The sequence below is a fragment of the Rutidosis leptorrhynchoides genome, chromosome 9 (assembly GCF_046630445.1).
Source record: "Rutidosis leptorrhynchoides isolate AG116_Rl617_1_P2 chromosome 9, CSIRO_AGI_Rlap_v1, whole genome shotgun sequence".
Classification (NCBI taxonomy): domain Eukaryota; kingdom Viridiplantae; phylum Streptophyta; class Magnoliopsida; order Asterales; family Asteraceae; genus Rutidosis; species Rutidosis leptorrhynchoides.
In genome coordinates this window covers 299,481,959-299,499,956 of record NC_092341.1, presented here as the reverse complement: position 1 = coordinate 299,499,956, position 17,998 = coordinate 299,481,959, and the positions used below count along the sequence as shown (strand labels likewise).

General features: G+C 31.1%; 1 protein-coding gene across 1 annotated transcript in view; it reads left to right on the top strand.

Annotated features, from left to right (window-relative positions):
- The window catches only part of LOC139866770 (histone deacetylase 14, chloroplastic-like), a 94,479-nt gene that overhangs the window by 34,606 nt on the left and 41,875 nt on the right, over positions 1-17,998 (top strand). Inside the window, exons 2-7 of the mRNA XM_071855059.1 lie at positions 10,449-10,582; positions 10,702-10,770; positions 11,484-11,585; positions 11,692-11,766; positions 12,345-12,401; positions 12,504-12,755. Of these exons, the coding sequence (XP_071711160.1) occupies positions 10,568-10,582; positions 10,702-10,770; positions 11,484-11,585; positions 11,692-11,766; positions 12,345-12,401; positions 12,504-12,755 (570 nt within the window). The 5' untranslated portion in view covers positions 10,449-10,567. The remainder of the gene's footprint in view (positions 1-10,448; positions 10,583-10,701; positions 10,771-11,483; positions 11,586-11,691; positions 11,767-12,344; positions 12,402-12,503; positions 12,756-17,998) is intronic.

The window sequence follows — 17,998 nt, the reverse complement described above, 5'->3', positions numbered from 1 at the left end:
AATATTTATCGATTTATTTCTGTACATCTAACTGTGGACAACTAGTTGTAGGTTACTAACGAGGACAGCTGACTCAATAAACTTAAAACATCAAAATATATTAAAAGTATTGTAAATATATTTTGAACATACTTTGATATATATGTATATATTGTTATAGGTTCGTGAATCAACCAGTGGCCAAGTCTTACTTCTCGACGAAGTAAAAATCTGTGAAAGTGAGTTATAGTCCCACTTTTAAAATCTAATATTTTTGGGATGAGAATACATGTAGGTTTTATATATGATTTACAAAATAGACACAAGTACGTGAAACTACATTCTATGGTTGAATTATCGAAATCGAATATGCCCCTTTTTATTAAGTCTGGTAATCTAAGAATTAGGGAACAGACACCCTAATTGACGCGAATCCTAAAGATAGATCTATTGGGCCCAACAAGCCCCATCCAAAGTACCGGATGCTTTAGTACTTCGAAATTTATATCATATCCGAAGGGTGTCCCGGAATGATGGGGATATTCTTATATATGCATCTTGTTAATGTCGGTTACCAGGTGTTCACCATATGAATGATTTTTATCTCTATGTATGGGATGTGTATTGAAATATGAACTCTTGTAGTCTATTGTTACGATTTGATATATATAGGTTAAACCTATAACTCACCAACATTTTTGTTGACGTTTAAAGCATGTTTATTCTCAGGTGAATACTAAGAGCTTCCGCTGTTGCATACTAAAATAAGGACAAGATTTAGAGTCCATGTTTGTATGATATTGTGTAAAAACTGCATTCAAGAAACTGATTTCGATGTAACATATTTGTATTGTAAACCATTATGTAATGGTCGTGTGTAAACAGGATATTTTAGATTATCATTATTTGATAATCTACGTAAAGCTTTTTAAACCTTTATTTATGAAATAAAGGTTATGGTTTGTTTTAAAAATGAATGCAGTCTTTGAAAAACGTCTCATATAGAGGTCAAAACCTCGCAACGAAATCAATTAATATGGAACATTTTTAATCAATAAGAACGGGACATTTCAATTGGAGTGTATATACCAATAGTACATACATCTAAAAGATGTGTATTGTACGAGTACGAATAGGGGTGCATACGAGTAGAATTGTTGATGAAACTGAACGAGGATGTAATTGTAAGCATTTTTGTTAAGCAGAAGTATTTTGATAAGTGTATTGAAGTCTTTCAAGAGTGTATAAATACATATTAAAACACTACATGTATATACATTTTAACTGAGTCGTTAAGTCATCGTTAGTCGTTACACGTAAGTGTTGTTTTGAAACCTTTAGGTTAACGATCTTGTTAAATGTTGTTAACCCAATATTTATAATATCAAATAAGATTTTAAATTATTATATTATCATGATATTATCATGTATGAATATCTCTTAATATGATATATATACATTAAATGTCGTTACAACGATAAACGTTACATATATGTCTCGTTTAAAAATCATTAAGTTAGTAGTCTTGTTTTTACATATGTAGTTCATTGTTAATATACTTAATGATATGTTTACTTATCATAATATCATGTTAACTATATATATATATATCCATATATATGTCATCATATAGTTTTTACAAGTTTTAACGTTCGTGAATCACCGGTCAACTTGGGTGGTCAATTGTCTATATGAAACATATTTCAATTAATCAAGTCTTAATAAGTTTGATTGCTTAACATGTTGGAAAAAATTAATCATGTAAATATTAATTTCATAATATATATATAAACATGGAAAAGTTCGGGTCACTATAAAACTAGGGACAATACCATGTCTCCCACTTGATTCAAGAACCAAGTGAAAACTTGTGCCGAACGCCAGACTTGTTAACTTGATACATGCGCCATCTTCAAAACCAAAACCATGTTGCATCTTTATCTTCAATCTTCATCTTGTTACATTTATTTATATTTGAAAAATAAAACTAATATAATACTTTTACAATTTGAAATAAACCAAATTACAAAACTATGAAATTGAAAATTAATACAATACAACTTGGCTTCTATGGCTCTCAATAAATCAAATAACCAACATGGCTTAAAACTGCCATGACCAACAATCACAACAATCACACAAAACAAATACAAAGGTCGGGGCATTACGGGCTATGTATGCAACCACAATTTTAATAACTACATTATTAAACCTACATATGGCTTGTCCATGGTTACAATGCATGTGTATAACCATGAAATAAAACAATCAACAATAATAACAATTATTCAAGCCATAACAATTAAATCTACAATTTAAAATAGTGATTTTCTTTCAATCATATTTGTGCGTCATGAGATTAAATCTAAATCAACAGAGTTGACTTTAAAAACCAAAGAGGTTTTGACTTTCACCAATACACCACAAAGCTAGATCTAAAGAATAATCACACGACAATTAAAACAGTGTAAAAGCGGCTCTGATTACCACTGATGGAAAATCGTGTGTACATTTATATTTATAAACGCAGCGGAATATGAAAATAAACATCTTTTATTTTTATTAGCATTAAAATAAACATCATTTATTTAATTATAAACTTTCACACGATTAACGGTTCCCAACAAGATCCAATTACACCACTAATAATTGTCAAATTATAAATTCACAAAGTAGAGTTTAGATATACCTTTAACAAGCGATGCAAGAACGGTAGAACCAACTGTCCACGTCTAGGTTGAAACATATATTCAAAGTGTATGAATATCTCTATGGTTAATCCACACAGCACCTCGAACAACACCAATCGAATGCTAGTCCGCATATAACCCGAAACTAATATATAGAATATTAGTTGATGATAAGACGAATAATAAAAAGACTATCTTTTCTTTTCTTCTTATCGGTACCATCTACCACAAAGGATGTCAACCTTAATATAATTAAAAGCTTTATATTCATTCTTAGATTGTGTTATAAGAACAAAAACAGCTGCCACTTGATTTAATTTCTTCTTTTTGATACTTGTCGCTCAAAACCAAAGAATAAGGATAACTTCCTTTTTCTTGCGCCTCATGTATTGCAAAAGGGGTTATGAACCCTTTTTAAAATTAAAACCTTTTTAATGTTTTTGTGTCGTCTTAAACAAAAATGCGTAAACCGACTTTTGTTGTTTCGTAACCAATCAAAAACAAAAGTATACATATGGCATTTATATGATAATTTTTTTTTGATTTGATGCAACTTCTTTTTCACGGCAAAAAAAAAACATATATATATATATATATATATATATATATATATATATATATATATATATATATATATATATATATATATATATATATATATATTATTGTTATAATTCAGTAGGCTTATAACTACCTTTAGTGGCATAGTTCTTGACTGTAGACTAATAAGTATATAGAGAGAATATGAGAGAATATATTTAGTGTGTGTTTTATAAACTCATAATACACATATTTATACTCAAAAAATCTACTATACAATATCTATAATAATAATAAAATTAACATCCAATTTAACTTTTATAACACTCCCTCTTGGATGACAATTTTATTAGAGAATAACTAGTACTGCCTCGTTAAAAACCTTGCTAAAGAAAACCCATTGGGATAAAACTTTAGCTAAGGGAAAAAGAGTGCAGCATAGAGTTGACTCCCCCTCAAGTAGGCAACGCCTAAATTGTTACATCTTCTGAACATGCCTCATGCCAATATTATGAATGTGTGTTCTGAAAATAGCAGTTGGAAGTGCTTTGGTGAAAAGGTCAGCAGAGTTTTTGCTGGACTGAACATATCTCATTTCAATCTGGTTGTCCTTAATAAGATTTTGAGTGTATGAGAAGAATCTAGGAGGTATGTGTTTTGTTCGGTCACTTTTGATATACCCTTCTTTCATCTGTGTTATGCAAGCTACATTATCTTCATAGATAGTTGTTGGACTTTTATCGCGTTCTAGTCCACAAGAATCAGTAATGAGTTGTGTCATTGATCTCAACCAAAAACATTCCCGAGTAGCTTCATGTAATGCAATCACTTCGGCATGATTTGATGATGTTGCAACAAGTGTTTGTTTTTGAGAACGCCATGATATTGCGGTACCTCCATTTAGGAATACATATCCATTTTGAGATTTAGCTTTATGTTGATCAGATAAATAACCTGCATCTGCATAACCAACCAAATCTTGTTTCGATTCGTTAGAATAAAATAATCCTAAATTAGTAGTTCCTCGAAGGTATCGAAATATGTGTTTGATCCTATTCCAGTGTCTTTTGGTAGGAGCTGAGCTGAACCTTGCCAACAAATTAACTACAAAAGATATGTCAGGTCTTGTACAATTTGTAAGATACATAAGAGCTCCAATTGCACTAAGATATGGTACTTCTGGTCCTAGGATATCTTCATGATCTTCACAGGGACGAAATGGATCAGTGTCAACATTAAGTGATCTAACAACCATAGGAGTACTTAATGGTTTTGCCTTGACCATATTAAAACGTTTTAAAATCTTTTCAGTATATGTTGTTTGATGTACAAGTAAACCATTAGGCATATGTTCAATTTGTAAACCAAGGCAATACTTGGTTTTTCCGAGATCTTTCATTTCAAATTCTTTCTTTAGAAGTTGAATGGCTTCATGGATCTCTTTATTTGTACCTATGATATTAAGATCATCAACATAAACAGCTATGATCACATATCCGGATGTTGTTTTCTTAATGAAAACACATGGGCAAATAAGATTATTGGTATACCCTTTGCTTATCAAGTAATCACTTAATCGTTTATACCACATGCGACTCGATTGTTTCAACCCATATAAAGACCTTTGTAACTTGATTGAGTACATTTTTTTGGGTTTTGCATTGGTTGCTTCTGATACCTTAAATCCTTCAGGTATCTTCATATATATATCACTATCAAGTGATCCATAAAGATAAGCAGTTACAACATCCATGAGATTCATTTCTAAATTTTTAGAAACTGCCAGGCTGATTAAGTATCTAAAAGTAATTGCATCCATAACAGGAGAATAAGTTTCCTCATAATCAATTCCTGGTCTTTGAGAAAAACCTTGAGCTACAAGTCTAGCTTTATACCTTGTAACTTCATTTTTCTCATTTCTTTTTCGCACAAAAACCCATCTATATCCCACAGGTTTCACATCTTTAGGTGTGAGAATGATAGATCCGAAAACTTTTCTTTTATTGAGCGATTCAAATTCAGCTCGTATTGCTCCTTTCTAATGATCCCAATCATGTCTATTTTGACATTTTATGACAGATTTTGGTTCTGGATCATCATCATCATTCATGATGTCATATGCAACATTATATGAAAATATCTCATCAAGATTTTTCATTTCATTTCGGTTCCATAATATTTTTGAATGTGCATAATTGATTGAAAATTCCGTATTGACATCATCAATCTCCTCTGCAGAAGGAGTATTGATTTGTAGTTCTTCTTGAACACTTTCTTTTACCTCATTATCAGCTGATTTTCTTTTTCGAGGATTTTTATCTTTGGAACCAATTGGTCTCCCACGTTTCTGGCGTGGCAAAGACTCAAGAATGACATTATTGCCAGTTTTTGAAATTTCAATTCGAGCTGGAGCATTTGCTGCTGGTATATATGATTTAGTCACTCTTTTTGTATCTGTAAATGCATCAGGAAATTTATTCGCAAGTTCTTGCATATGCATTATTTTTTGAACTTCGGTCTCGCATTCTTTTGTGCGAGGATCAAGATACATTAATTGAGGTTCACACCATGAAACATCATTTTCTTTATTTTTTATTTCTCCCCCTAATCTAGGGAATAATGTTTCATTAAAGTGACAATCAGCAAAACGTGCTGTAAAAACATCACTCGTCATGGGTTCAATATATCTTATTATTGAAGATGTTTCATATCCAACATATATTCCCATCCTTCTTTGAGGACCCATTTTAGTGCGCTGTGGTGGTGCGATAGGGACATAAACCGCACAACCAAATGTTCTAAGGTGGGAAATATTTGGCTGATGGCCAAAAGCAAGTTGCAAGGGAGAATATGTATGACTTGCGCTTGGTCTAATGCGAATCAATGTTGCAGCATGCAAAATTGCATGACCCCATACAGATACTGGGAGTTTTGTTCTCATTATCAATGGTCTAGCTATTAGCTGCAATCGTTTAATTAATGATTCAGCTAAACCATTTTGTGTATGCACATGGGCAACAGGATGTTCAACAATAATCCCAATAGACATGCAAAAGTTATTAAATGCTTGAGACGTAAACTCACCGGCATTATCTAGTCTCACCCTTTTAATAGTATAATCAGGGAAATGTGCTCTCAATTTAATAATTTGAGCAAGAAATTTTGCAAATGCCATATTTCGACTTGATAATAGACAAACATGAGACCATCTACTAGATGCGTCTATTAGAACCATAAAATATATAAATGGTCCACATGGTGGATGAATTGGTCCACATATATCACCTTGAATTCTTTCAAGAAACATTGGTGATTCTTTTTTAACCTTAAGAGGTGATGATCTTATTATCAACTTTCCAAGTGAGCATGATGTACATGGGATAAGTGCATCATGAGGGATCCTTTGATCCGCCAATGGATGTCCATGTGTATTTTGTATTATTCTTTTCATCATTGTTAATCCTGGGTGGCCTAATCTCTCATGCCACAAACTGATCATTACAGGATCACATGATTTTTCTTTAACTACCAAATTTACTTCAGGTACATTTATATGTGTATAATGTAAACCAGAATGAAGTCTTGGTAGTTTTTCAATTACACGATTCTTATCAGTGATACTTAAATATTTTTCATTTTCTGTTGTCACTGACTGATAATCATATCCATTTTGGTATATGTCAGAGAAACTTAACAAATTTCTCTTTGACATGGGAGAAAATAAGGCATTATTTATCAGAAAATTCGTACCATTTGGTAACATGAATTTTGCCTTTCCCATTCCTTTTATTAAGTCCACAGGACCTGATATAGTATGTATAGTTCCTTCCGTTGCTTTCAAGTCTGTGAAATATTTTTTAGATTTGAGTATGGTGTGAGTGGCACCACTGTCTGTAATACAAATATCTCCACCATTTGACTGATTTTTTACTCCAGCAGTATACATCATGAACTTCAAAAAAAATATGAGAAACAAATAATGAGTACATAATTCATCAATATATTACATTCAAAACATGTTACAAATGATAGCACATAATAAGGAAATATGTAGTAAACTAGATATGGTGTAGATTGAAAATCTACAACCATTTATTTAACGGGAACATATAATAGGATATATATATATATATATATATATATATATATATATATATATATATATATATATATATATATATATATATTAGAAATTTATTCATTAAAGTAGTCACAAGTTGGCTCAGTGATTTTTGTATCAAGGTCATCCACAAGATTTGCTTCTTTTCATTTTCTCTTTAGGGATTCTTGATACCGATTAACAGAATTCTGATTTGTTCGGCAGTTTTTAGACCAGTGGCCAATTTTACCACATCGGTAACAAGAATCTTCAACATTCTTTGAAGAGCCTTCTTCAACAATGTGATTTGTGGGATTGTATGGTGTTTGAATTTTATAATTTTGTGGATTATTATTTCTTTGTCCACGACCACTACCACCACGACCACGACCACCACCACGACCATTACCATAAGGGTGATTTCGAACATAGTTATGATTTTTATTATTGTTATGGTAATTTCCATGATGATGGTTTTGGTCAATATGGCCAAGACCTTGTCCACGCCCTCGTCCATGTGCATTTCTTCTTTTATTATTATTATTGTTAATAGCATTAGCTTCAGGAAATGCTAGCGCACCGGTAGGACGAGATTCTTGATTTTTCATCAGTAATTCTTTATTAACTTCTGCAACTAAGAGATAAGTTTGAAGTTTGGAAAAAGTTTTATAATTCTGCAATCTTAAATTTTCTTGCACAGTTATGTTTGCAGAATGCATTGTGGAGAAAGTTTTCTCCATCATATCAGCATTACTTATTTCTTGACCACAGAATTAAAGCTTTGAACGGATCTTGAACATGGCCGAGCTGTATTCACTTACCTTTTTGAAATCTTGGAACCTTAGATTTCTCCATTCTTCCCTCGCAGCTAGGAGTAATATTTTCTTTTGATTATCGAATCTACTCTTGATACTTTCCCATAAAACATGTGGATCTTTGATAGTGAGAAACATATGTTTTAAAGTGGTATCAATATGTTTGCGAATAAAAGCAATTGATTTTAATTTATCTTGATCGGAACAAGTATTATTTTCTTTTAAAGTTTCTAGAATACCCAATGATCCAAGATTTATTTCTACGTCCATAACCCATGATGTGTAGTTTGTTCCCGATACGTCTAAGGCATCAAACTCAAGCTTTGATAAGTTTGACATTTTCTATTTTCAGAAAGATGAACAACATAAATCATAATCATAATCATAATCAATTTTTTTTTTTATAGACAAATAACAACATGAAATTAGAATTAGTTTAGATTCATAAGTAGCAAACAAAGGAATAATGGTACGATTACAAATAATAAAACCATAAGGGAAGGATAGAATATAGGTTCATATTATATTATTAATATTATTATTATAATATATATTAAGTTATAATATATATTATTATAATATATTTTTCTTATTTTAACTTTTAAGATTTACTTTTAAAAAAAATAAAAACTACTTTTTCTTATTTTAACTTTTAAGATTTACTTTTAATAAAAATACAAACTACTTTTTTTTTATTTTAACTTTTAAGATTTACTTTTAATAAAAATACAAACTACTTTTTCTTATTTTAGCTTTTAATATTATAAATTTAAGAATAAACATTAGTATGCATGAAATAAATAATGATTAATTGCATAAGTAATCATAAATGTTAGATAACATATAAAGACCCCATCGTATTCGTATTGATCGGAATTAATCTCGACCCATGGTACCGTGTTGTCAAATGACGTGTTAAAGTACCGTGTTGTCAAATGACGTGTTGCGTACAATCATGAGGTCTTATTAACATAAATATAAATGTTAGTGAAGTTAATAAGAGTTAGATTACAGAAAATATAATTCAGGCGGTATAACCGACCATATATAACTTAAATAACATAAATATAAATGTTAGTGAAGTTAATAAGAGTTAGATTGTCAATGAGGCCTTGCTTCATTGGTATCCATGTTTCATGGATTCGAGAGTGACCCAGGTTCGAGTCTAACAACTAACAACTAACCTTGCCTTGATTAGTGACGTGTGCTTGCTTAGATAAACCTTGATTATACGGAGCACTTCGTGCTGATAACGTGTTATAATTCAGTAGGCTTATAACTACCTTTAGTGGCATAGTTCTTGACTGTAGACTAATAAGTATATAGAGAGAATATGAGAGAATATGAGAGAATATATTTAGTGTGTGTTTTATAAACTCATAACACACATATTTATACTCAAAAAGTCTACTATACAATATCTATAATAATAATAAAATTAACATCCAATTTAACTTTTATAACAATTATATATGTTATATATACTTTTTTTTTAGTTTGACTTAAATATAAAATAAACTCATTCGAAATAAGACTATTAAATATTTGGTGGTACAACGGTCCATTGAGTATTTTATATTTAATTAAATCATATTTAATTAAACAATATTTCTCGAACTATAGGTTATAATTATATATCAACAATATATAATAACTGGTGTTTAAATGCTAAAGTGTGTGACCCCATAGGCTTGTATATAATCGGTAGTATAGATTTGTGTTATGATGTGCACACTAAACCAACATTATCTTGTTTATTTTAAGGTTGGATTTGATAGCAACAAGTGTGTGTGTGTGTCTCATATATTAGTGCAATGTCAGCTTAACGCCTAAAACAAACACTTGAGGTAGAGGTACCAACGCCCACAATTATTGAAAATTCGGAAATTTTTGCCACTTTGTAGGAACATTAACGCCCAAATCCTTGCTTTTGTGATAGACTTTTGGTTAACAAAAGAAAGCCCTCTTATTTCATCTATGAACTCCTTACATATTCTTTCTAATAGTAGATTTTATTCGTCTTTAATTACTTGGCTATCATTCCCGCTCACTTTCTCTAGTCTTTGACCAAAGCACCAGCTTTTGACTGCTTTTCTTAGGGAAGAAAGTATTCAATTAATCAATGATAAGGTCAGGTGTGTACTTAAAAACCACCAATATATATGTCATATTGTTCAAAGTTGATATTTTTATTTTTCAACGATACACACCAAGCAAAGTATGAACAGTTAAGAATCAGACTCCTTCTGTATGTAAACACTCAAACTCAACAATTCTATTCTAAATATATTACTCCGTATTGTAATTTTCATTGTGTTGCTGCAGCTGGTCGATTCTTTCTGTCCTTAAAGAGAAAGTATTCGGTAGCCTCTTCTAAACTAGTAGTAGGTGGCAAGACATATGAGGATATACCAAAAGTAGTTTATAGTTTAAGTACTCCTACTATGGATTATAAAAAGGTACACTCGTGCATTATACATCCCCTGCTCAATATATTTGTTCTAATGTTCTATAATTATTCTAACATAAAATCAACAATTAATTGTTTGTATACAAATGATAAAGTTTCCATTTGCAGGAGGTGGACATAGATGCAAGAGTTCCTTCAATTTTGAGTGCTCTTGAAAAAGCAAAACTCATTCCGGAGGTAAATACAAACATTTGGTATTGGTATGCTCAAGGTTGTAAAACTCGAGACTCGGGGAGTTCTCGGCAGGAGGTTTTGAGGAGTTATCGGCAACTCGGGGAGAACTGAGATGTTGACTTTCATTGACTTTTTTAATATAAATTTTTTGTTTTCTAAAATATATATCTATAAATATAAATTTTATTAAATAAAGAATATATAAATACATACATATATATGCACGCACACATATATATACATACATTAATCTATCAATATTTTTCAGTGTATAATAATTACCTTTATTAAATTAAATTGTAGAGTCCAGAACATTTATTTATATATTAAAGTCTTAAGCCATTTATTTATTTATTTTAGTCCAAGCCCATTTATTTTACTTTTCAATAGAGCCCATATTGAATATCCTATTTTAAACCCTATTTTCTGAACGTAACTGCAACTACTGTAACAACTACTGTAACTCTGTACATGTGCCTCTTTCTTCCTACCTCTTTTTGACCGCTGTTTGACCACCGTTGACCGGCACTTGCCCGAGTTTTAGGCGAGTTAGACACCGATTTCTCGCTGGGACAATTTTGACGAGTTATCGCCGATAAATCGACCGAGTTGGCTGAGTTTTGCAACCATGGGTATGCTACATTAATTGATATTGTGATTATATATAACTTATATTGTTTTTACTGAAATGGGCTATCTTTAATATATCCTTGCAGTTTCGAGGATCTGAAATCGTTCAACTTAATAGTTCTCGAAAAGCTACATTGAAAGATATACAAAGTGTGCATTACTCCAATTATCTTTCTACTCTCAAGAAGGTAATACATTATCATTTCATGAACAAAAGAAAATGATTTGTAATGAGATTGATGCCACCTATTCTAATTAATGGTGTTATCTTTTTATAAAAAAAATTATATGTAGGCGGTGGAAAAGGTTGAGACTTCAGAACTAAGATATCCTTCTACAATGAAAGAATTCGAAGAAGTCATTTCCACGGTGAGAAAATTCTATGCGCATCTACATTTTTCCAACATATAGTAACTTTCCACAGCTCGTATGTTTCAAATAAACCATGTATGTATATAAGAGTGTGTATGTGTGTGTATTCATGTGTTTATGGAACCAAGATCAAGTAAAACTTTTGTATTGTGAGAAGGGTAGAATATTGTAACTTTGATTTGTACAATTATAATTCATATAGAAGATCCTTTTTGTATGGTAGCTTTTTTGTTTTTTTAACACCAAACAGCGCGCACACACACGCACACACAGTTTGCCCTTGATGGGACTCGTACTTACAACTTCAAGATCCTTATATGATATTGCTTTATATGATATTGCTGCCATTTATGTACTTAATCTTACGTATATCTTACACTTACACACACACGAGATTTAAATCAAAAGCTATATGTATGTATGTGTGTGTGCGTGCGTACGTGCGCGCGCGCGCGACCGTTCATGGGTATGTAATGCCTTTTGAGGGTTTTGTTTTTATGGATAACTAGGTTTATCACCTATATTCTATATATATGTATATAATGCCTTTTGAGATATTAATTTTAATGATGCAGTCGTATGAGGATTCGTTGGTTGCTGCGGGATCTGGCCTATCCTTGGTTGATTTTGTGGTATGGGATGTGTTCATGACTGTGTCCTTCTGGTTATATATGAGTTATTATTGTGTAAATAAATTTAAATAATTGAAGGTTTTTGTATTGATGAATTTGTAGGTGGCGGCGTCAAAAGTGAATGAAAACTGTCCTGTTGGATTTGCCCTGGTCCCACCTCCCAGGCACCATATACGTCTACACGAATCCAAGGGATGCTGTTATTTTGAGAATGCTGGTATTGCGGCACGATATGCTCAGCGTGTCCATGGACTAAACCGTGTTTTGATCATCGATTTTGATGTCCATTTCTTGTTACGCACTAATCAAGCGTTCTATGATGACCCTGACATATTCGTTCTTTCAACTCATTTTGTAAGTAACAAACTTTCTTTTATTTACTCTTCTCAAAATAAAAACCAATGATATAAAAACTTCACTTTATTCCAATATCCATCATAATCAAGTTACAATCCTTAGCCTTAATCATACTAAAATATATCCTCAAATTAATAGATTATTATATTATATGTATAATTTTTAAGAAAATGTTGTGTTATTTATATAGTATACCTAAAAGCATCCTACCAATCCTCCTGACCTATAAATTGTTGACATGTGTCAATTACTTATTTTTTCCCTTCTTGATTTATTAGTTTCACCTTTTGTTATGGTTTTATTTGTTTGGAGAAAAAGTCATTAATTTTTTTAATCAATACCAAGTTGTATCATTACTTCCTCACAAACGACTTCTTCTTTTTGAGATGTTACATAAAACAACCTTTATTTCGGGATTCCATGTTTTGAATTGTAGTTTCGCCTATTGTAAATAAGTGAATGTTAACATATAATCCGAATAGGTGAATATGTGTGCAATCTATGTATACTTCTATGAATAATTTTCAATTTAAAATTACTTTCTCACAAACGACTTCTTCTTTTTGAGATGTTACATAAAACAACCTTTATTTTGGGATTCCATGTTTTGAATTGTAGTTTCGCCTATTGTAAATAAGTGAATGTTAACATATAATCCGAATAGTTGAATATGTGTGCAATCTGTGTATACTTCTATGAATAATTTTCAATTCAAATGGTGGGTGAATGTGGTACTCTGGTACTTATATATATGTGTATCTACATATATAAATATTAGATTACTTCACTTCTTTTTTAACGTATGTCACTTATTTACAATAGGCGAAACTACAATTCAAAACATGGAATCCCGAAATAAAGGTTGTATTATAGAACATTGAGAGTGAGGATTTTCTCTACTCTTGGAGTGTTGTTTCACTCTGAATGAAGAAATGACTTGTCTTTATTCTAGGATAGGGGAAAGATTGTCTATGTCACCTCCCCCATACCTCACACGTGGGATTGAGATTTTTTGTTGTTGTTATTGTTGTTACTTTTTAACGTATGTCAGATTGTTATTAGAGCATCTTAACATTAGCTTTAATGTATATTCATTAGGAAGGGTACCGCGGCAAGTTTGATGAGACTGGGTCTGGGCGTGGTGAAGGGGCAACACTTAATTTGCCATTACCTGAAGGTTCTGGTGACAACACTATGCGAATTACATTTGACGAGGTCATTGCACCGTGTGCCCAAAGATTTAAACCGGATATAATCATTGTATCAGCAGGGTAATCATTTTCTCCCATCTACATACACACGTTTTTTTTTAAATTTATTTATAGTTTATCCGGATTTAGAGTTTAGGGTTTAAATCCCTAAACTCTAAACCTTAAACCCTAAACTTCATTTTAAATGTTAAATTTAAAGTCTAAATCTAAACCATATCTCTAAAATCTAAACCCTAAATTAAACCATAAACCCTAATTTCTAAACAATAATTTCTAAACCTTAAACATTAGTCGTTAGTCCTTTTCCATTAGTCGTTAGTCGTTAGTCATTTTCAATTAGACTGAGTCATTTTATGTTATCATACATAAGATGTATGATAAACTCAAAAAATTATTCAAAAACTACATATTCTTTTTCTAAAAAATAAGAAAAACTACTTGTTTTTAAATTTGAACAATAAATACTAACCCCTAAAACCCTAAAACCTAAACTCTAAATGTTGAATTGTGTTTATGAAAAGTTTAAAACTTCGAAAAATGAGTTTTTGACTTGTTTTTTAACCAATAATTAATTAGTTATACACTCACTCAACTTAATTGTATAACAGTCATATATTCTCCATTCTTATATATATATATATATATATATATATATATAGTGGTAGCATCAAGAGGGAAGTAACCAATCGGGGGAAGCCGGGGGAAGCAAAATTTTTTTTTTCTTTTTTTTTCGTTTTTTTGAAAAAACTTTGTTCACGAACATTATAGATTGGATGAAAATAAGAACATTTAGAAAAGACACTTCATGATGAATGTTATTATTTTGGCGGGAAAACGCTCGAAGAAGTAATATATAACAATTATCGTGTTTTTCGAGCGTATGTTGAGGTTTTACACATTAGGGTTTATAGGGTTTAGATATTAGGGTTTAGAAATTTAGGGTTTAGAGTTTAGATTTAGGGTTTAGATTTAGGATTTAGATTGAGTTTTTAACACAAACGGTTTAGAGTTTAGGATTTAAGGTTTGGTGTTTTGGGTTTATGGAATAAACCCAAAACACCAAACCCTAAACCCTAAACCCTAAACTCCAAATCGGGCTATATTTTACTTCACAAAACATGAAGAAGAAAAAAACGTTAACATTCTTCACGAACAATATTATCTTTAATGTTATTTTTGTCGATCGTTTTTCCGCTAAAATAATAACATTCATCACGAAGTGTCTTTTCTAAATGTTCTTATTTTCATCCAATCTATAATGTTCGTGAACAAAGTTTTTTCAAAAAACGAAAAAAAAAATTGCTTCCCCCCGCTTTCCCCCCGATTGGTTACTTCCCCATTGATCCTGCCTATATATATATATATATATATATATATATATATATATATATATATATATATATATATATATATATATACAGGCAGAATCAATGGGGAAGTAACCAATCGGGGGGAGCAAATTTATTTTATTTTTTTCGTTTTTTTTGAATTTTTTTTTCCGGCATCAAGATCACACGAAAATATGAACATTTAGAAGAGACACTTCGTGATGAATGTTATTATTTAGGCGGGAAAAGAATCGACAAAAATAACATTCAAGATAATATTGTTTGTGAAGAATATGAACGTTTTTTTCTTCTTCATGTTTTGTGAAGTAAAATTTAGCCCGATTTAGAGTTTAGGGTTTGGTGTTTTGGGTTTATTCCATAAACCCTAAACTCTAAACCGTTTGTGTTAAAAACTCAATCTAAACCCTAAATTTCTAAACCCTAATATCTAAACCCTATAAACCCTAATATCTAAACCCCAATAGCTAAAACCTCAAAATACGCTCGAAAAACACGATAATTGTTATATATTACTTTTTCGAGCGTTTTCCCGCCAAAATAAAAACATTTATCACAAAGTGTCTCTACTAAATGTTCATATTTTCATCTCATCTATAATGTTCGTGAACAAAGTTTTTTCAAAAAACGAAAAAAAAAAAGTTTTTGCTTCCCCCCGAATGGTTACTTCCCTCTTGATCCTACCACTATATATATATATATATATATATATATATATATATATATATATATATATATATATATATATATATATATATATATATATATATATATATATATATATATATATATGGTGAGGATCCATGGAGAACTTGGGTAGAGAGAACCTAGAGAACTCACATATTAATGTACATGCACCTAACATATGCACCTATTCTTTGAAAAAAATTCAGGAAATTTTTTTTTTTCGGAAAAAAAATTCCGAAATTATTTTTAATTCCACATCAGCATGCCACGTCGTCAGGCCACATCAGCCAGACTCACTGCCATGTCAGCACAGAATGCCTCACGGCTTAGTCTGTGCTGACGTGGCAGTCAGCCTGCCGACGTGGAAAAATTCAACTTTTTTCAAAAAAAAAAAAAAATCGTAAATTTTTTTTTTCCCGAATTTTTTTCAAAATTTAGCCCGATTTAGAGTTTAGGGCTTAGGGTTTAGGGTTTAGTATTTTGGGTTTAGTCCCTAAACCCTAAACCCTACTCTCTAAACCGTTCGTGTTAAAAACTCAATATAAACCCTAAATCTAAACTTTAAATCCTAATTTCTAAACCCTAATTTATGTTTAGGGATGAATTGATGTGATAAGACGAAAATACCCTTACTAATATGAGTGAAATAAGTGAAATAACATGGTGCTAAGAAAGGCTCGGCATGGAAGTGAAATAAGTGAAATAACATGGTGCTATGGGTTCTCTCCTATGTCAAGATCTCTCTAGATCCTTTTACGACGGAGTAACTCGAAAACCCTAAACCCTAATTTATAAATCCTAAACCCTAATTTCTAAACCCAAAACCCTAATTTCTAACCCCTTAAAAAAAAAAAAAAACTCAGAATCAAAACATTCAATGCATTGAATGTTTTCATTTTTTTCTTCGAGAAAAAAAAAATTCGTAAATTTTTTTTTTTCTCAAATTTTTTTCAAAATTTACCCCGATTTAGAGTTTAGGGTTTAGGGCTTAGGGTTTAGGGTTTAGTGTTTTGGGTTTAGTCCCTAAACCCAAAACCCTAAGCCCTAAACCCTAAACTCTAAACCGTTCGTGTTAAAAACTCAATATAAACCTTAAATCTAAACTCTAAATCCTAATTTCTAAACCCTAATTTATGTTTAGGAATGAATTGATGCGATAAGACGAAAATACCCTTACTAATATGAGTGAAATAAGTGAAATAACATGGTGCTAAAAAAGGCTCGGCATGGAAGTGAAATAAGTGAAATAACATGGTGCTATGGGTTCTCTCCTATGTCAAGATCTCTCTAGATCCTTTTACGACGGAGTAACCCGAAAACCCTAAACCCTAATTTCTAAATCCTAAACCCTAATTTCTAAACCTAAAACCCTAATTTCTAACCCCTAATTTCTAACCCCTTGAAAAAAAAAAGAAAACTCAGAATCAAAACATTCAATGCATTGAATGTTTTCATTTTTTTCTTCGAGCGTTTTACCGCCAAAATAATAACATTCATCACAAAGTGTCTTTTTTAAATGTTCATATTTTCATGTGATCTTGATGTTTGAAAAAAAAAATTCGAAAAAAAGAAAAAAAATTACTTCCCCCCAAAAAAGTGCTTCCCTCTTGATTATGACCCTATATATATATATATATATATATATATATATATATATATATATATATATATATATATATATATATATATATATAGGGTCATAATCAAGAGGGAAGCACTTTTTTGGGGGGAAGTAAATTTTTTTTCGTTTTTTTCGAATTTTTTTCTTTCAGGCATCAAGATTAGGTGAAAATATGAACATTTAAAAAAGACACTTTGTGATAACGTAATAACATTCATCACGAAGTCTCTTTTCTAAATGTTCATATTTTCATGTGATCTTGATGTTGGAAAAAAAAAAGTAAAAAAAAAAACGAATTTTTTTTTTTTGCTCCCCCGCTTCCCCCCGAATGGTTACTTCCCCATTGATCCTGCCCCTATATATATATATATATAT